Here is a 20,853-nt window from a genome sequence, read left to right on the forward strand (position 1 = left end):
GCAGTTTCGTAACCAAATCAAATGAATCGTTCGCTTACTGACGCTTAAGAACGTCTGCGACTGTTGCGCGAATCGGATGCCCCTTCGCTTATTTTTACCACCACAACAGAAGCAGTCGGTGCATTACCTGCGGCGGCAGTGGATAACAACAGTGTGACGTCCGCTGCAGTACCTTTTTGGTTGGGCGGCCGGCCAATTGTTCGTTGCCACCGCACTTCCCCGTACAGCAGCGGATGGCAGACCTCTCATAGAACGCCGTTGCTGATGGGGGCCTGTACGTATACGCAGTTTCCCTGTAAGGGGTAATCGTGAGTTTGTTTTTCTTTCCGTCTTTTTGACCATGTCGTTGCTCGTGTCGAAGAGCGCTCGTCGCCGCTATCGTCGATCATTTGTGGTCGGGTAGTGATTTTTCTCATACGCCTGTGTCACCGGTTAAGCTGCTGCGTTGCGTTTCGTGTTTGTTCTATTCGACGAATCTAACGTTCGAAGTAGTAGCGATATCGGTAGCAAAGCGTGGGTAAGAAGCATACGGTAAACTAATTTTTCAGCTGCACCAGTTCTATTAGTGAGCGTCAAACACCAAGCATCAAACGTCAAGGGCTCGAGCAATTCTTTATTTCGAATAATTGCTTGCCATCGCCGTTGGTTATCATTTGCCGCCGTGTGGTGACCGCAATGCGGTGTTCAATCGTAACGACCTCCAGAAGACACAAAGAGATACGTATATCAACGACATCTGGAGTTGTGTGAATCTGTCTGTTTGTCAGTAGTGTTGGCTTTGGTTTGAAGCGTGGCGGATCGCGACTGAGTCGTCTCGTGTTAGTAAATTCCGCTATACGCTAGACACCAGCGAAGGCAAGGATTGCACTAAGGCAGTTCTTAGCCACTAAGGTGGCTGTACATAGAGCGTAAAAGTGTTGTAATCTAAACCTCGCAAAAGCAATAAGGCTAATCGGTAATCACTTTAAGTTGTCTCGTAAACTTCTGGCGAACTTCTGCCAGAGTATCGTAGCGCTGCGCAGGATCCAGGTTACAAAGTCGCAATATAGAGGAATAAAGATACGCTGAAAGAAGTGATCTTATAGGATCAGGTGATTCTGTCTACTGAGCGTTCAGAAATAAAAGGATTCCATAATGTTACGTATCTCGTCCCAGCCACTAGTTGCATTGACAGTGCTGACCATAGATGTCCTGCATGGTCTGGATACGCCGCCCCATTTGCCGGCAACTCCTGAAAGGCAGAAACATAACGGACTGACCAACATAAACAAGTTTAGGGATTCCTTCGTCGAGCAGATCCGTCAGGTAGATCCTGCCATTTACAAGTGGTACCGAGACACCTACTGGGGTAATTGTGGCCTGTTAGAATCAAGGCCGCTTAGTCATCCTAAACGGCCACCAAGTAAAGACGATATAAGACAAGGCAATTATCCAGTGAAAAGCTACGGCGGTCCAAGGGTAGATCAGAAAATTCCGTCCGGTGGCGAACGGCAACAAACTCCTAATCCCCATGTGCCACCTACATTGTTCCCGCCTCCAAACATTTTCCCTCCAAACATCCCCGCTGGATCGACACTACCACCACACAACAGTGAGGATACTAACTACAAACCCCCGGTTAACAACAGCAGCCATGGGCGACAACTGAATACGCAGGGACTATCGATTAAGTTCCCTAGCGAAGATGAAGAGGCACGTAATATCGCTCGGCAAGACGCCATAAATGCGCAGATCCTCCGTCAACGAGGATACCCGTACAGTGGCAACGGGTACTTCCAGACTGGTGCCGAGAGTTTCCATAATAAACTGAAACAACAACAACAACAACAGCAGCAGTCGTACCAACGTTTTGGTAGCACCTATTTCAGAAATGGCTATTCACAAAACAGCTATATTTCTAACGATAATGCTGCTTACGGCCAAGGTAGTGGTGATTACTCGAATAACAGAAACGTCAACAGTGAAGATCGCTATGGCAATAATAACTACAACAATGGCTATAATAACGGATATGCTAATGGGTCACCGTCACAAAGCCAGCTGGTGATTTACCGCAGACAGTTTATCAATACGCCTCACGTGATCACTCTGGGAAACGGTGATAGCTTGGTCTTAGAGCGGCAAAAGCGGAACAGAGGCTATTACGCTGCGGAAGGCTCGAATGTGATTAATAACAGCGGTGAAATAAATGTAGGAAACGGGTTGAGTAGTAACTTTGCAAAAAGTCGATCCAAGAGGGAAGACTTTGCTCCGGGCGTCGTTGGGGGCAACAACGCCGAAAAAATCTACCCTTGGATGGTACCGATTGTTGCGAAAGGCCTCGAAGATGGCCCCTACGTTATTTGGTGTGGAGCTTCGCTTGTGACCGAACGCCACTTGTTAACTGCTGCTCATTGCTTTGATATTCGACAGGACCCAACGACGTTCAGTGCATTGATTCGTGTTCATAACCTTCAACAGCCAGAGACCGTTGTCGACATCGAAAAGATCATTATGCATTCCGACTATCAACCCGGAAAATTTTATAATGATGTGGCGATCGTCACGTTAGTTAGATCCGTACCAAACGCTAAGCCAGTTTGTTTACCAATTGAAGATCCCATTGGGGTAGATGAGCCTTCAGCAGGCGTCGAAGTGCTTGGCTTCGGATCGCTGGCATTTGGCGAGCATGCTAGCCAAACACTGCAGGTAGCCAGCCTCGAAGTGTTCGACAACGCCGCTTGTCAAGCTAACTACTCGTCGAAAATGGACACGGCCTTACCTCAGGGCATAATTAAGACGCATCTTTGCGCAGGTGCAAGAGATGGCTCCAAAGATGCCTGTCAAAATGACTCTGGCGGCCCACTGGTTAACGACGACCAAATCGGACGGAAACTCTTGGTTGGTGTAGTTTCTTTCGGCTATCAATGCGCACGGGAAGGCTATCCAGGCGTTTATTCTAACGTCAAGGAATTCCTACCATGGATTATGCCTACGATCAGGAAAAGCTGAAAAATGCACTATATGCAAATTAAGGCATAATCGGAATTATATTCAAAGGAAGGATTTTGAAGTCCGGTTTTTTTCTGGCAACATTGTAAATGGAATAAAGCAGCTTGTTACGAGGTTACATATGAAGGCTAATCCGTTACGTCCTCACTATATTTGAAAGGAAAGTCCTGAGAATCGTTGGGGCAAGCTTGATATTACGCTGATATAACCTTAATTATGTTCCTGTTCAAATTACGTTTTTTGTTCCGATCCTATGCAGGATTATTTTTTCAATATTCCTTGAAGCGATTGATTTTCTTCATCCCGATCGGATTTTCTACGGTACAAGTATAAATATATACTGACTGAGAAGCTTCAGTTTTGGCCAAAATATAATTTCGCAATCAATAGCTGCTCTAGGACCTTGCTATAAAAATGAAGAACTCTTCTCGGCGAAACTTTCTCGCCATTTGTTCTGGCCAAAGTGTGCCTAGTTGCCTCTCGTAGCAAATTACTCCGAACAGGTGTTACATTCTTTTACTCTGTGCAGGCGTAATGCTTACATCGGGTCCCTCAACGAAGGCTCAACTGAGCCGATAAATAGCAAAAACGAAATACTGCCCGTAATAAACCATTGAGGGCATTCGATTTTAAAAGTGAGTCTTTCTAATTTTTATTTTAAATGCTCTCGTAAGAACAAGACGAAATCCATCTAACCAGCTTCCCGCCGCCTCTTAGGGGCAGAACCTACAAAATGACTTCCTGTGGCATCCTCTCGAATACGTTGTCGAACGAAACCTCCGCAAATGACAAATACCGGTACACTATTCCCGAAGACAGGTTCTATCTACTACTAAGTCGAACAGCTAACAAATTAATCATTGATATAGAATGGTGTTGTCTCTATGGGAATCATCGCAATGAAATTAAGTTATATTCTTCGTTGAAAATCTTCGTCAAGATGATCACAGTGCCCCCGTTCAATGCGTTGCCGCTCACGGCGATAAAGGAGCACAGATGCTTACTAACTGGATCAGTGCTTTTCCTCTTTTTATGCGATACAACCAGAACAATATATATCTCTTCTTCGGCAGGTGATCGTAGAAATGCCTGCAACAGGTCACGGATTCAACAACAGCTTTAGCTCAACAACTTAATTTAGCAGGGAGGGACTTTTACGCGACAGCAAGCAACCCAAGTAAGAGAAATCTAGATTTGCTACTTGTTCTGGAACCGAACTTATTCATCCAATTCGATCAACATAGCAGACGCCATTAGTATTCAGAACTGCCTTAGAGACAGCGTAAGTAGGAACAACATGCTGATACAAAGTTTTTGTTTTTACAGAAAGTCTATTTTTATCCAGATCGTCTAGAAGTTCAGTTTGAATTAGCGTGGAAAGATTACGCTTGTATTCAGCCTCGACGGGCCGTATCTGAAGGATGTCATAGTATCACTAGACTACAGGATGCTTAAACTATCGTTTAAGGACAAAGACACGTTTCAGCCTGTCCTATGGCAAACCTAATCGTTCGCTCTGATTAGGCATACGTACAAGGCGTACAACGTACGCAATAAATTATTGAAACCTTACTATATCGTTATCCATACTCTTAGTTGTTTGCATTTTCCGCCCTGTATCCTATGTACGACACCTAGCTCGTTCTCTAGGAAATTCTTATAAATGAAATTGATCGAATTTATGGATAATCCAACCGAAGGCGTGTAGCCGAAATAATTGAAGATTGCTTTTGGGACGTAACCAGCGAATTTGGTTGGCATCCCAAACCCATCTGTTAAACTCTGAACACCATTCGACCAGATCGTAACCTTTGTCTGTTAATTTACGTATCTTCAAAGGGTCGAGTATGCATGAACCTACGTTAGCCTTTTATTTTACAATGGTACACAAACACCACAGAATCTCCTATCAGCCATCGATATAAGTTTGGCATCTAATTGATATAAAGTCGTTTTCTCTACTTACATACGGATCTTGATTCCGTATTATAATGGTATATGTAGAAGAGAAAAACAACGAAAGACAGAAGACAGGTATACAGCCGTCTATGTCAACCGAGTACGTCAGCGAACGTTCTCTAGTCTCAAGCTGAACTTGTGCAAACCCTAAAAAACATCCTAAAGTGAAAGATGTTTTCGGCCGAAACCGTCACCTCATTCAACGTTTCTTATTCGTACGGGTTCACTAGAATTACACTATCAGAATTAATTCTGTTTGCTCTCACAGAACCATCGGATTTCTCATCAATCCATATGTCCATCTGTGCGTCGTTTCAGATAACAGCTGTGGTCAGACACCCCATAATGCACGCTATATCCCTATAGAAAACGGCGGTTTTCCGCCCTGAACAGAATAAAAACATCGAATTAAATTTACTACTATGACGGGAGATGATTGTCCGTGATGAACGCCGTGCAGATCATAAGAGACGCCTCGTAATTAAGCAAGACTAGGTTCGTGTCGGCTATTCGAACGGCGATATTGGCAAGATAGAAATAAAGATCTTGCCCTGCGGCCAAGAACAGTACGTAGCTTCTTTCCGAGTTATACTGTAGTCACAACTACTTTTTTTCTTTTTTAAACAACCTTAAGATCGAAATGAAGAAACAGCTGACTTAAGTAGATCTTTTTTCTTACTGTAAATAAACTTTATTTAGTCAATTTCTTACATCTTGGATTTGCTTTTTGTGCGTGGATGTGTGTTCGTGAACGTACTCGGTACTGATTTACGTCTCCATCTGAGCCTGTAAATTTTCTAAATTAATTCTTTGCTAAAAAAGAACGTCCAAGAAATCTACATATGCCTAAATACAGGAGAGCATTTATCACCAGTGAAAAAGAAAAGGTAAATAAATCGGGTGACTTATTTAACGCCATATAAAAGGCAATGTCAACATGTTGAAAAATATGTTTATTTATTAAAATTAAAAAATAATACTAACATGCCACTCTGGTAAAAACATCATACATACAGAAAGATACAGGTGTATTATACAAAATATATTAAAAGCTGAAAGAAAGTGCGTAGCAACAACTTCACCTGGAAAAATCTCTGTCTTCTCACTGTCCCAAAAAATGCTGTTAAACAAAGCTATACAATTTGTTATGGATCATATATATTCTTCCTTATATATATATAAGTAATGAAATTATGTCTATGTATTTTATATACAGGCGGTTGATCGGCAATATTATCTATACTAAACAGTCCTCGCTGTAAGATTCCTCCGATGCAGAATGCAACATTGGAATAGCACCGCTGGTTAGTCCAGATGAGCACCGAAAATACAAAAAATGCTCTCTTACATTAGCCATAATTTGACATTTTAGTGGCTAACCGTGATAACAATTCGCTGCATTTGTTTGTTTCTTAATGGTAATAACAATAAAAAAACAAAAAAAAAAACGGGTTCAATCAGATCTGTCTGTCTATCTCTTTTTCAGGCCAATTCTTAGTCAACATGAGATTTGTGTCACCCGTCAGGATGGGTTCTTATCATTCCCGACTTTTACCATAACGTAAAGAAGAGGCAGTATTCTCGCTGAGACGTGAACGTGTCAAGCTTACATATAATGACAGAATTATGTGGGTATAGTCGTCACCTTCACTCACTGATTTTTTTTGATAAGGGTCTCCACATTATTCGGGTTACAGGACTTCGTTCGGTTATTTTCGCACTTAGTCGTTAAGTGATGCATAGGTTCATGGTGTGCATCGTTATAATGACGCCCGAAAAAAACACACCCGACAATGAAAATTTTGTTCTTCAGAAGAACTTCAGCCATTACAAAGTGATTATCGTAGCCGACCGCGTTGACATTGTTTATGTCGGCAAAAAAGAAACAGGTCGACCTATTGATCGCCCTATCCACTCCTATTTGCATCACATTCTAGCTTGTACCAAACAGACTGACATGTCTTGAATATTAAACGTGCATCCATTCTCCTTTGTCGGCCGGACGTAAGCAGGCAGCTATCGATTACTCAAACACTGCTGCTTACGTCAATTTTTTCTCGTCATAGTGCCATTGTTACTTGGTTTATTCTATTCAGTTATGCCCATGCAAATCTGATATGATCATTTACATTTCTCGTCACAACCAGCTTTTGGCTTTAAAGTTAGCTCCGGCTTCCCGAACCCGCTCGAGCTGCGCGTCTGCCATCCGTCTATCTAGGGATCTTTTGCGAGTTTAGCCCAGTTAAAACTTTTGTCTCAGCGATACCTTTGCATCTGTTTCTGTATGTAATTAGATTCTTCAGATAGCTATTCGTGCCGAACCCAGCCGGCGGCAAATGACAGCTCTGACTGAAAGTATTAACCAATGAATTTACGTTTTATGTGATAAAATTCAATAACGATCTAGCTATTTAAACCTTCATAGACTAGGTTGTTTTTATCGTACTAGAAAAAAATGGACTTTTTTCCCTACTTAACTTCGTCGTCGTCGTCGTCGTCGTCGTCGTCGTCGTTGTCTTCGTCGTCGTCGTCGTCGTCGTCGTCGCTTTACTAACATCATTTCTATGATACATGTAGAAAGAGGGGGGTGTAGACACATGCTGGGCAAAAAGTATGTGCGTAGGATCAGTAATTCGCTGTCCTGCCTGTTGTCGACAAACTATTTTTCATAGTTTTTTTTCCATCTTGCTCGTCGTTCTTTGAGTCATTTAGGTTTCTAAGGACGGAAGCTGTCAGCTATATCAACTGAATGCTAGCATTCTGCCTACTTCGCGTAGGTCGGTCAAACCATTCATGAACCTTAGGCAAAGCACCTCGGCTATCGAATAGACGCGTCCAGTTCGTATCGGTGTGCCAATGTCACACACAAACCTACGACTAAAAAAGTTCTCTGCGAATTGCAATGCCCACGACGCCTAACGGTTTTATCCATTTTCCATAGCCATTTGAAGTACCGCTAATTCATCGGGTGGGATACCCAAACGGAGCCGTTGACGATCAGGCTCAGCCATTAACGCCCATCCCCCGTCATTGGAGGTCTCTGCGACCCGTTAGGAGGTTTGTCGCTTTCTCGGAGGGAATATCATCATCTATTCAATATTCGCATCTGTTTCTGTGGATTAGCCTAAAGAACCGATCGAGATCAGCCTTCGTCTGTAGCGTCTCCCCAGCCTCATTTCGGGCCGACCTCAGCTCAGTGACGCTGCCTTGACCTGGTTAATGCATGTATCGCTTATGTTGTTGTTGTTGTTGTTATTGTTGTTATGCATATGGGTGAGACCACGGGAGGTTGTGTCCAAGCGTAGCATTGGGGTTGCACTAACGGAGCCATGACCCCCTCGATGGTATTCCCGAAGTGCAGCCAACGTGTTGCGTCGTGCAGCCTCAAGTGCCTCTTCTGAAGGCGTTGCTAAAGACATACAACCCTGTCATGATAAGAACGAATCAAACATGTAATTTTACAGTTAAGTTATAGATTCGATCTAGTTTCAATGTGTAGGAGGTGTTTCGAACTCAAGGCGAACCAGAAATGGGTAATGACGATTAACCTCGTATAGAACAATTCTCGTTAAATCTATATCGTTAATGCTATTACATGGAAACAAACTAAATATTTATTTAAGTTAATTACTGGTTTATTCTAGTCATCCCTGAAGGCAAGACATTTTCATACATAGATCCATTATCGTAAGCACATATGAAAAGTACGGAGAAGCCGAATTCGTTCGTTGATGATCGTTTTTCAGGATATTTATGATCTCCTGTCCATTCTGCTCCATCGTTTTCAACGTACCGACGAATCACCGCTAAGTCTGCCAGTAAACGAAACACTAGAATCTCTGAAGCCCCCCTTGTTCAGGATATTCTGACATGTCTGCACTTTATTTCGCAGGATCGCTCTTCGCTGATAGATCGACGACAGACGCACCGCTACTTCTGACATATTGAGAAGGTTTCGCTTGCCATAGATAAGTTCAAGCTCCTCGACATCTTCCGTCGCATCGCCGAAATCTTCTGGATCAGCATTGCCTGGAAGCGATGGGCAACAGTGGGCATACAATAAACGCGTGCGATAACAATGACGTGGCATGATTTTTCACTATATACATTACACGGTCTCATTTCATGTATCACGTTGTTTCGGCGTGTTTGTTCTCCTGGCTGTACTGTTGTAAGGATCAAAATGATCGGCCTGGCTGGGATATATGGATGTGAATGAGTAAAATATAATAGGACCCGTATCCTAAGTGTCAACTCACCCGTTGCGATTTTCTCCATAATCGCCTTCTGTTTCTTAAGAAGGTTTTCCTCTTCTTGAAGAATCTTCAGAAGGTGTTCATAGATTTCTTTTTTGGCTTCAATTAAACTTCGATCCTGTTTCTTTGGACTGCTGCCTGCTGCTAAGCGGTCGTATTCTCTGTGCATTAGTTGGAGCGAAATTCACGAGAAAATTCGAAAGGTCTACATTTTAGTTAAGTTCAAACCTTTTCTATTTATAGTATTTCGAATCGCTTGTTCTATTTCATCGGCCATCTTCTAAACAGAAGAATCTAGAAATAGATGATCTTTTCGGTTTTCGTCGTCGTCCTCTCTCAACGGAAAATATTAGAAAAGACCTAATAAAAAATTTTCAACCTCCGTTTATTTGTCCGTACGGCGATCATCCATCGAAGTCGCTCTTGGCTCACAAACGCGCTCAGCTTCAGAAAACGATTTTGCTGTGATTCACTCCAGCGGCTGAACTCCAGTGCTCTCAGATCTCGCTTCATCCGGTCTCGCTGGCCTGTGTGAACACCGTTAACAGAAACAGCAACAGCAACCACCACAACAAATTCTAAAAACTTCAACTAAATATCGCTTTGCTATCAATCTCTTTTCGTTCTAACGACTATTCCTACCATTCATTGTATCACCAGTTACTGACAAATCGACACGCTCAATGGATACTTTGCGTCGAAAGTCCCAGCTCGAAAACACCAAAATGGCCACTTTTGTGCTTGATTGAATTCAGCGACACTTATTTCACATAGTCGTATGTCCTTCATCCTTCATCCTGATTAGAGGGTTTGTTATCAACTGTTATTTAATAGAAAATATGTCCTTATATAATATATGAGGACAACTCTTTTTGGCGGAGCCCACGTCGCTATGGTTCTTAGATCGATGACAATGCATCTGTAATCGCTCATACGTCGATAGATATCACCTGTCTTCGGGCTGACCTAATGTTCAGGATGTAAAAACATTTAACTAAATCAATTATTTTCTAGTGTATAGTTTTTAAGCAAGTTACATGTTCGTCTAGCGAATGCTTGTGTGACAAGTTCATACTTCTAACGTATTCCCACTTAAAACAGCTCATACGTACGCCCAGTAATTGCCGTTTGACTCGCTCGTAGAGAAACCCACTTACCTGGGCATTGCTATTTTTATACTTTCTACAGTAGCCTATGGGAAATGACAAGAGTTCGCGATAATTCTTTGATTGTCATAACTCGTATGGCTTTTATGACAATGTTCATGATGATCCTCAATGACGCTCTTCTGTCGCAACCGTTAAATAAATGCAAATGTGACAAAATTACGTATTGGTTAATTTATACTTAGATCGATTACGTATTCGTAAGTATTACGTTCGTATTACGTAAGTCTATTACATTAGCTAAATATATAACCGCCCATATGTAGATATGTGTGCCCTTCCGAGAAAAGGGCTTACGGCATGATCAAGCCACTACCTGCGAGAGGAGATGCTGCATAGTGCTCCAGTTGACAATACATCGAACGATATTACGGAAACATTATTTCACAATAGGAAAGTAGGCCAAATGGGACACGATTCGCCGAGCCAAGTAACTGGGCTCTTTGCGATCCAGATAATTTTATCACTTATTAAATAGACCTAATCAGGTCACTAGTTTTATTCAGAGGCGTTTAATATAAACAATTATGACTGATACGGTTCTGAGTTTCTTTGGCGTCTACAAGAACCAACTTTTTGCACTCAGCCACAAGATGCAGAAAATCGTAGAACACTTAACAATAAATTGCAGAAAGGGAAAAATAAATTTACTTCATAAATTCATTACTGTACCTCTCAAAAATAAACTGGATAATAGCTCTCCGTGTTCTTCTAGACCAAGCCAAGAGATATACTCTACAGCATTGGCCTTAAGTACGAAAATTCGATTTATCTTTATCACATTAAAGGGTTATCCCTAAATCTCGTTACAGCCAACCTACTAGCACCCCGATAGTAGACCTACAAGATAATATACCTATATTATGTTTCTGTTTTTGTTACCTCCAAGTAGTTCCAGGCAGGCCGCGTGATAGACAATGGTGAGTTCGTCCACCGACTGTTGAGCTGAGTCGGCTCTCTCTCTCCACTGGGTACTTCGCCCTCCTGTGGCGAGGTCGTGCATTTCAGCGAACGTCGACATGCGAAAGTTAAAGAGCTCTCCTAACGCCAAACTAATATTTGTCACGACCTGACGATATGGCAAGTCGCAGAGCGCAACGAAAATGACAAAATAAGAATAAAGAGAAATTAGATTTGTAAACGGGCATCTCTCTAACAACATCTTAAATCGCTAAATTAGCGCTAACAGTTGATTTGGCGGAGTACAGCTCATTAGGCCTGGTATCTAAAATACAGATCCTAGGTCGAAACAGAGGTATTTAACCACTAACAGATATTCCAGATGTAATAGAATCGCATTAGATGCGCAGGGAAGTGCCTTGACGAGAGTAGGCCCGTTGACCTTGGCCACAGCGATATATTGTACTGTTATTGCGATCGTTATAATCGTCAACGTATTCTCGTATCACTTTTGTAATATACTACCTCGTCCTCCATTGTGTAAGCTGTATCAAGGCCAAGCGTTTCTTTGGCCTCAAGTACCCGCGCCATCTCCTCGCGACCTCTCCGAAGTTCATCCTCCAGGATCCTTCGCTGAAGATCATCCACCGCTGGGTCCAGTTCTGCATACGGAACATCTTCGGCCGAAAAAAACACCCACGCAACTAACGTCGCGCCGCAACCTACCACCATGAGAAACCGAAAATAATTACCGATTATTGCTTAGTTAGCGTATAGTAGGCAGAACAAACTACAGTTCTGAAAACGTCAAGTGAATTAGTATAGATACTGTGCAGCGGTAACTTGTTGCCCAGTAAACTTAAAGATACGAGATGCTTTGAATTCGAATCCACGTTAACAGGAACCAGCTTTCTAAAACATGGAGACATTTAATGTAGATATGTATACAAATAATACTGTATTAGCAAGCTTATTATTACTAAAAGCCAACGTTTCCAGCCTGACGTTCGGTATCGCCAGTAACTATTGCTTTAAACTAAGTTAAGAAACCGTAAAGAGTTTCATCATTTTTAAACATTGCCGGCTATTGCCGCTGAAGCCCCCACCGCCATTAAGCGCTTCATATTATCTTACGGCGAACCTAGGGTACACAACGAAGTGTACGTACGCCCGGATTCGAACCTAGACCACTACGAGTCAGCAATCAATATTGCACGCAACCACGTTACGCGCTAAGCTATCACTGGGACAGCCTACGTACAATGCCCGAGATCCGCAATAGAATTTTTATTAATTATCTAATTAACTAAAAAAAAAAAGAAACATGATATTTCGCAGTGTCTGACAAAACAGCAGACCAATTTCGAAAATTGATCATCTGCCGGTAAAGGATGATACGATATAGACCTATGGCGTCCGTGCGCACTCTTGCTTCTGTTTTCAAAAATGCCGCGTTTGTTTGCTTTTAACGTAATCAGCAGGAAACACAGTGCATTCAATGTGTTTCGAGCCAAATGAGTTGAATAAGTGGATAGCTGCTTGCTGCATTTTTTCTGACTGTAGGCTTATCATCGGCACGCAGACGTGTATACATAAGCACGCATATACAATCTTCAAAAGCCATTCACACCTATACAAGCTGTTACCTAAACTGGCAGCGTAAGACACCGACCACAGCTTTCAATAGTACCCCACCCCTTTGGTACAATAACCACTGGCAATTTGCTCCATACAACGCCATCGATAGAATTTTCGGTAGTTAGTAAATTTCTGTTTTCCATCAATGCGAATCTTCCTACTTCGTTTCCCCCTCCGTTTTTCATCACAGATCTTTTGTTTCAGCAGCAAACATTGCATGAGCCAATGAAACGCCTGAAAATACGGTGCATCCGCATGTGCGGTTGCGCGCTGCCAAGCGGAAAACGAAGACAACGAGAAGACCATATTATCATAGAGCAGAGTCTTCCGACACCGTTAGCGCTCAGGTAGCCGACATCAGCCGCGGCAATTATCGCGCGCCCGCTTAGCAAAACGCTCGTAGAGTATGGCCACCGGCATCCACAAAAACACGCGAAACCCCTGCAAACTATCGCATTCCAGTTTACTGCCGCATCTTACGATAAAGGCTGCTTGACAAACGGTTGTTCAGTCAGTCAGTCAGTCAGTCAGCTGACCAAGTTGACCGATACCGTCGGTCGCATTGCGTCTCAGCTGCTTGGTTCGTTCTATTTGTTCGTGACGTTCCAGCTAACGACCAGAAAACAAACGTGAACACGGGACTAACATCAGCAGCAGGCCTGGCTGCTGACGGTATAGCTGCTTTGCCATTGGTAAATCAGTTCTTTCGATGAACCTTCGTGGCCAGCAGTAGCAGTGACCTGACAGTAAACTGCGACGCGGGGGGACGACCAGATTTGGGGCTTGAATCGCTTGCATCGGTGGATTTAGCGTGTCTGCGCCCAGGGCGCAAAGTGACGCCTCGCTGCGCCCCAGCGAATAGCTGCATCGACAGTGGTCCTATTTTGGACGCGTACCGTCGACCGGAGTCGCTAGCCTCATCTGTTAGGGGCTAAACTACGTAAGGCGACAAGCTTCTCATGCCCATCGTGTCTTCGTATGCTTTACGTATATATTCCATACCATATAATGCCACAAGGTAACATCGAGCTACGGCCGCATACGTATGTCATTTACGATGGAGAATCGTACTATCGGATACGATTATACTAAGGTCCCGACATCCTGCGTCTTGTTCTTCCGATGCGTTTGCGGGGGGTTGCTTCTTTTGACGAGTCGCTTACCTTGCCGGCATTTACCATTAATAATAGTACTGTCATTGTCATATTATAGCTAACAGGGAATGATGAATCTTCCGTCCAGTTTGGTGGCTTCGTTTCTACTAGAGGACTGGTAGCACTTCAGATTGTGTTTTCCTATAGTCCCAGTCGTCTTATAACTATCTCTTCTACTTTGATATTGAACATTTTGGCAGATGGCGCGATTTCCTGATTTTTTTCCCGTGGATATTTTGTAGCATATACATTCGTTGCTTGAACGACTGCGCGGATCACGTGTTTTTTTCCAACGGTATTGACACTTCGTGTGTGTGGGTACTTTACATGTGGCTATCCACCCCTCGAGCTATGCATGTTATTTCATGCTTCGTCTAGGACGAACACACACGAACAGAGTTCATTGTCCATTGTAATAAACAGCAGATCGTAGCTGGAGGCGGTACATGCGATTGCCATCGTAGTAACTAATATGATCGCGCACTGCGATCGATCATTTGTGTTGTTCTTTCCGATCCTGCTATTGTTAATATATGTACGCTATTCTTTTGGTGGGGATTTAGTTGCTGTTGTTAGATGATGACAGTTTTCTCCAGATCTAGACTGCACTGTGGCCATGTTTGATAATTTTTCTAAGAAAAAACATATATATAGCGGTGTCTTCACCCAAGAAATGATATGCTCTTAGAAGACAGACGTTACATATTCTATGGTCTTGTCGCTCTTGGACATAAACGACTATATATCATAGATTTGGGTTTTGGAGAGTGTGCCTTGCCTATCGTTGTGTGCTCTCGTGATAGGTGGGCACATTATAAAAATGCTGTTTTCTGTTACTTCATCTATTACTAAGCGGGAACTGAAACTATCGAAGACTCAATACGTTTTCCGTTATATCGATAATACGGTGTAAAAGTACTTATAATAGAACTACAAAGGCTAATGAACTTTTCCAACAGTTATCTTTGTAGTACCGCCAAATTCTGCTAAACGGATGGCACTTGACGACGACCACTGGTTAAACCATAATAGATTCCCTCAAGATACTGTTTAACTAGGATTCTAAAGTGACGATTATAGATATCGGTTAACTTCTTTGAATCATTCAGCCACATACGGTCGATCTTACGTCTAGTATTAATAACCATAAACATTTTTCATTGTGTAAAATTGGGTCCATCGTATACCTTTGAGCCTTTAACCTATGAAAATGAGTTCACTATGTACGGAACTGAACTTCAATATAAAACTCCTATCGACTTCGAAATAATCGTACTTGGTGTTTGTGCACTCACCTTCGAGCACTGCCTTGAGGTACCGTTTGAGTTCAGCGCAAACCGGCTGGGCCTCTGAGCATGTTCTTGGAGCAAGCTTTGCTGGAAACAGTTCGTCAAGGCTGGGCTGGGCTTTTCGCAAATCTCGATGGGCGGCATGGAGTTCCGTGGCTGATAGCTGGGCCCGGTGCGATCGTTTCGACTGAAGCGACAAGGCGAATCGCTTTTTCTGAGGCTCCCAGTCGACATTGAGCTGGGCACCGCCAGATGTCGGGAGCATTGGTACCCGACGAGGGGGTGAGGATGGCGCTTGGAGTAAGGCTTGAACACGAGCCTCCACCATAGCCGACATTACCGTACCTAACTCTTATAGGTGCACAATGAAAAAATACAGAAGAAGTATTGATTAAGTTATCCTACTTGCCCTTTCATTAGCTTAAAGTTTACGGAACTAGTGTATTGCCTTAATGCGGATTACTTTAACGCACGCTAACGCGGAAAGGCTACTCCATTGATCTAGTAGAATACAATATATAAAAGAAGAATATTTTATTAGTTTTAACGAAATACACATTTATATAGATAACAGCTTCATTCAAAAACAAAGTTGTGCCGAAGTAAGATAGCAACAACAACAAGTTAACGCGTAAGTATTTAAAAGTAGTGTAGGCTAACAGTAATGATCGATACGTTTAGGCTCGCCACCGTTTGACTCACCAAAGAGGCGTCGATGTATCCATATATATGAGCGATTCTTTGCAACCGGCCCTACTCAATAAAGCTGAGTGGATTTTCTATCGTTTGTCGTCTCGCGTGCCAAGTCCCCCATAGACAGTCCGCTCAGTCGAGCCAATAATGCGCTTTTATGGCAAATTCATAAATATTTTACCTATTCTATTTGGCAGGATATCTTATCCAGTCGATCTGAACTGATAGTTCAAAAATAGCACTTCGCATAAAAGCAAAAATTCTATAGCCACTAGATCTGCTCCCGTCTCAAGTTATCGCAGTTCGTACGTACCCCCTAGTTACACCATAGCTTGCTGCATTTTGCAGGAAATTGACGTTACGAGGCGGTGGTTCCGCCAGGTCTAAAGAATAGGGAACAGGCGAAATTTCGGCGTGGCTTTTTTCTATTCTGCTATCTGTTGCGCCGTTCGCCTCAATTAATTCTAACGCCTTATAACATGCTATAAATCGATTAGCGAACGCAGGCGTTTCTGCGAAAAGCTGGCGCGCATTTTTCGTTTGGCACGATAACGGATCACTTATATATGTATATAGAATTGGCGAAAATATTCGCATATTAGGGTGATGCTGCGTGGAATTGTCGCTGACCTTGTAATGGTACACAGTTTTTTGCGGCTGTTTTGTTTGACACGACTTTCCAGAGACCAAAGCTTAAACAGTAATAGCGAACACTCGATGGCTACTCTTGAATATGGTTCTGTCGCTTTCGCCAATGCTGCATTTCGCCAATGCAATGAATCGAAAATGTTTTGGCAACAAATTTGTGGGGAATAACCGTAGCGTGACGAAACCTCTTTCGAGCCTTTTTAGGTTAGGATTTTTTTAAAATCAATTGCATTGCGCTGAATGTGAGACTTGTGCTCTAAGGCGCGACGAGCCTTTGATGGTCAGAGCCAAACTGTGCCACTGCACGTCTCATATAATGTCTGATCAAAACCAAGTAACAAACTGACAATGAAATCGCTACAAAGAAAACAACTCGGATAACTGACAGACGATGTTAGTGAAACGGACGAATCGTTGAAGGTATCATAGACATTCCAACATCAACTGACCAGATCTCTGCCTGACCTCATCATCATCATCATCATCATCGATAATATCTTTATCGTTTATTTGAAGTTTAATCAGCTTGGACGCTGCAAATGAGCTAATGACGTTCCCGTATGCCTAAGGCTCGATACGGCTGGCCAACGCAAAGGCAACTGAGGTTCCATTATCTAGTTAGACTTGTATGCAACAGTCACCTTAGAAAAAGCCTTGCTGTCCATGACGGACGCGTGTATCTTTGACGTGATCGTACGAGGCATTTTGAATCGTTATAATTGCAAGCTTCACAACACACGAGGCGATGCAGACACAAGCGCACTACTTTCCATCCCCAAAAATGCAGTAGCATCAGAACTAAAGAAAGGTGTACATATGGTGTGGATTCCTTCACACTGGTTTGTTGTACGCGTCCGATAAGCGTTTCTAGCTTACGTTTCGCTTTATCGGAAGTTACCGCTAGAAACGATAACTAAAATGACAGAAAGCTGTCCCACCGTAGGGTCATCCAAATAAACATGCCACGCTCTCTCTCCATCGAGCGTGAAAGGTAATTTCAGACGTAAAAAGAAATCTGTTTTTTGGCGCGGCTTTGATTATGATGATGATGATTGTTATTAGGAACGGCAAAAGCCGCTAATGCTCTCGCTGCCTGAGACATTATCTATTATCAATTAGGTTTGCTAGTAGCCCTCGTTTCATTTTGTTGTGCCGACGGTTGGCAAATACATTATGGCGCTAATTTAGATTGCAGCGAACATGGGAATGAACATCAAAAACAAGACCCAAAGATTGGGCATGGCAAGCTGGCTTATTTGAAAGGTAGTGTAGAAATATGTATAGCGAATAGTTCTGTAAATGTTGTATGCCCTGCGGACGTCGAAAACGTCCACCAGAAAACGTCGCAATCGATATTTTCGACGTATTCACCATTGTGACAGTAACCGCGCGTAGATCCCGTTCGCCTGTTTCATTATATGTTTCTCTACCGATAAAAATAAATCTGTCGATTTGGAAAAAGGACGTATTTGTTATATTCGATCATCAGGTGCGTACGGGACAGGTTTGTACTCTAATACCAACTTGGCCGAAGCTCTTGGTCAAGGACGTATAGTTCCAACGACTCGAGATCCTCGAGTTTAAAAAAATGTCAAGACAACATCTGAGGAATAAGATAGATTCTCCAGGTGGTTTAAATCTGAGGAAACTAGAACGAATAATAGGTATGTCAGCATCTGCACGTAATACATACAATGCACGGTGAAACGTTCGTAGACAATCGTAGAATGTTACGAAAAGGAAATCATTCATTATACACTTGCAAAAACGCTTTGCGGGTGTCTACTTCACCGTAATGCTTAATATTAACTAAGAAAAAAACATTTTCTCCATTGAACGCTCTCAGATTAATAGTAAGCCACATTGACGTTTCTATCGACGCAAAGTATACATCGGAATTCATTATATGAATTTACCCGTTGTCAATGAAATCTACTTACTTCTACCTTCGAGTGGGTACACAAGATATAGCGAGCTTCATACGGAAACTCTGAATGAGGGAATAAACTAACACAAATCATATGACCAACAATAACATGAAACATTTTTGTACTAATCGATACATGCAGATAAAAAGTACTTCAGTCGTCATCAGCTAGTTGATGTACATATTATATAATTATAAATAGAAAATTATCAATGGCAAAGATAAAATTGAATGGTACCATTGTCAGTCTGGCACGCTTCGCGGAAAAAAAGAAGAAAAACGCAACAAACGCGGTTTCCTGTCCGGTCGTTGTTAATAGACAGACAGCCATTCTGACGTATCTTTTTCGGTTACTTTTAAATAAGGCTATAAAAACTTAATCAAAATCACTGTGGTACACACAGAGACACGATCATTCACGAGTACTCCACTGCTACTCTTCTTCGCTTTCCATTACTACGCGTCTTCGTTTTCTAACTGTCCCAGTCTTCAGTCGTCAGTTCAACATCGTAGTAACTGGGCAGTTTTAACCGTGGGCGACAAACAGCCACATAGACGCATCGGTACATCTATTGCAGGTACTGAGCAGGAGATAACGGCGCACCGAACGTTAATCGACTTTTACGTAGTACGAAGATTAAAGTAATTAATAAAACGTTTATTAGATAGCAAGAAGAGTCGAATTTATTTGAATGCGGTATACATTTGCTTTAAAGGATTCGGTAGATTTACTTTAGGATATCTTCATTTTCAAGCTATCTTACACAAATGACATCTATACATTTCAATGCCACACGTCTAAATATTTAAATAATGTCAGGTTGTAATAGATGTAATGTAATGATACGTTTTGCCACACGCCTCGAAATCAGTCATTTATGAGGAAGTACGAGATTTTGTACGTAAGTAGTACGTTTCCTACGACAACGGTTGCCTTTACTTCTGATGCCCTAGCTCTAACGAAGACGATAAGCATTCGATATCTACCTCTCGGTTTGAGAACTCACGACAAGAAATTTCGATAGAACCATTGTTTTCATCGATAGAAAGCCTATTACGACAACAAACACTAGCCGGCTATGTGAAGCACAAAATTGCCAACATAGTAAATAAACTTTCATAGACAGGACCAGTGGTGTCAGTCATTCCGTTAAAATTTTCAGTAATCACCGTTACACTCTAGCCAAAGATCACCTAAACTATTGTAGGACAATTTGTCTCCATACTATTTTGTGCCATTTACTTCGTAAGAACAATTACCAATATGGCCAATTAATGTCTATCATTTGTTTGGTTAGCGTAGCTTCTCCACAGGCTCCAATCCAGTTGATTTGCGGAACGTTTCAATTTGGTTGTTTTTCTTGTTTGATGTGTCATTGCCTTTATTGTTATCTTCGTCACCAACGAAGCTGTACGCACTTCAACTTAAGGCGGGTACCTATAATATAACAATTAGTTACAAGAGCCTAGAAGCCTTCGTTGCCTTCTGCTATTGCATCGCTTAATCTATTACGATTCGTGATTTAGCTTCCCAAAAGCACTGATGCATGATCATTCGTTGCGTCTCAGAGTTGGCTTCACGCCTGATCATTGCGGAGATCCTTCACGGCAAATACCGTGGCAACGATTTTCTGCCACGATCATCGCCGCTGAATCGACCTTTGATCAGATCACCTTTGACCAAGAAGGAAGGTGGATTGAATTATAAAAAAACAGCGACTGATTCCGAAACGGTGAACGAAGGAGGGGCAAATGAAACTGACAGCTTTACTCTGTACAGAGGGAATTAAAGTTCGGGAGACGAAAAGGGAAAAATAGATTGTGGAACAGACAAAGCATTCACTGCAATAGGCTGTTATACTGCACACAACATATTACAGAGTAGAAGCTGATGATTGCCATTAAAATTAGATGAAAATATACTAGATTCTCACGGAAACCGCAAACGGTGATGACCGATATCGAGTTCATATCTACCCTTATTTACAGACTTCGAAATAAACACCGCGAATATATTTGAGCTGCGATAGATTCCGTAATAGGTAGACGCGTGCTTCGAAGTCCAAACTTGAAGGGATAAACAAGTTACCGCAAGATTAAGCTAACAGCAGTTCAACGGCACAACTATGGGTTAGGGTTCGGCTCAGCCGGCCGGCCGGTCGGTCAGTCAGTCAGTCAGACGATTTAATACCGTAGTTCGAAATACTCTACAATCTGATAACAGCGCAATGC

The 20,853-nt window shown here is 42.4% G+C and overlaps 2 protein-coding genes and 1 non-coding gene across 11 annotated transcripts in view; 2 read left to right on the forward strand and 1 right to left on the reverse strand.

The window, feature by feature from the left end:
* LOC111261774 (uncharacterized) lies at nt 1–6,412 on the forward strand. 3 transcript variants are annotated; one of them, XR_015311665.1, is made up of 4 exons: nt 1–308; nt 4,065–4,168; nt 5,269–5,516; nt 6,167–6,412. It is a non-coding gene; the product is annotated as an uncharacterized LOC111261774 (transcript). The 3 variants fall into 3 exon arrangements; XR_015311667.1 differs by having other exon boundaries at nt 1–274; XR_015311666.1 differs by lacking the exon at nt 1–308 and adding an exon at nt 330–517.
* LOC147753285 (uncharacterized) lies at nt 524–3,123 on the forward strand. The gene has a single exon (XM_086968837.1). The coding sequence runs from the start codon at nt 1,135–1,137 to the stop codon at nt 2,989–2,991; it is 1,857 nt and encodes a 618-aa protein (XP_086824963.1). The 5' UTR covers nt 524–1,134; the 3' UTR covers nt 2,992–3,123.
* The window catches only part of LOC111261776 (junction-mediating and -regulatory protein), a 26,173-nt gene continuing 11,204 nt past the window's right edge, over nt 5,885–20,853 (reverse strand). For 4 of the 7 annotated variants that reach the window (XM_022835522.2, XM_022835523.2, XM_022835521.2 and 1 more), the window contains exons 2-9: nt 16,056–20,059; nt 15,360–15,704; nt 11,798–11,994; nt 11,255–11,441; nt 9,586–9,733; nt 9,210–9,367; nt 8,744–8,979; nt 5,885–8,375 (exon numbers count right to left, since the gene is read on the reverse strand). In XM_022835522.2, the coding sequence (XP_022691257.1) occupies nt 8,139–8,375; nt 8,744–8,979; nt 9,210–9,367; nt 9,586–9,733; nt 11,255–11,441; nt 11,798–11,994; nt 15,360–15,690 (1,494 nt within the window). In that variant the 5' untranslated portion in view covers nt 15,691–15,704; nt 16,056–20,059 and the 3' untranslated portion in view covers nt 5,885–8,138. The remainder of the gene's footprint in view (nt 8,376–8,743; nt 8,980–9,209; nt 9,368–9,585; nt 9,734–11,254; nt 11,442–11,797; nt 11,995–15,359; nt 15,705–16,055; nt 20,060–20,853) is intronic. The other 3 variants (XM_086968838.1, XM_022835525.2, XM_022835520.2) reach the window with 1 other exon arrangement.

Source organism: Varroa jacobsoni, unplaced genomic scaffold, assembly GCF_002532875.2.
Source record: "Varroa jacobsoni isolate VJ856 unplaced genomic scaffold, vjacob_1.0 scaffold_593, whole genome shotgun sequence".
Lineage (NCBI taxonomy): Eukaryota > Metazoa > Arthropoda > Arachnida > Mesostigmata > Varroidae > Varroa > Varroa jacobsoni.

Excerpts from the sequence above, each read along its gene's own strand:
- LOC147753285 (XM_086968837.1), top strand. The coding sequence starts at position 1,135 with ATGTTACGTATCTCGTCCCAGCCACTAGTTGCATTGACAGTGCTGACC.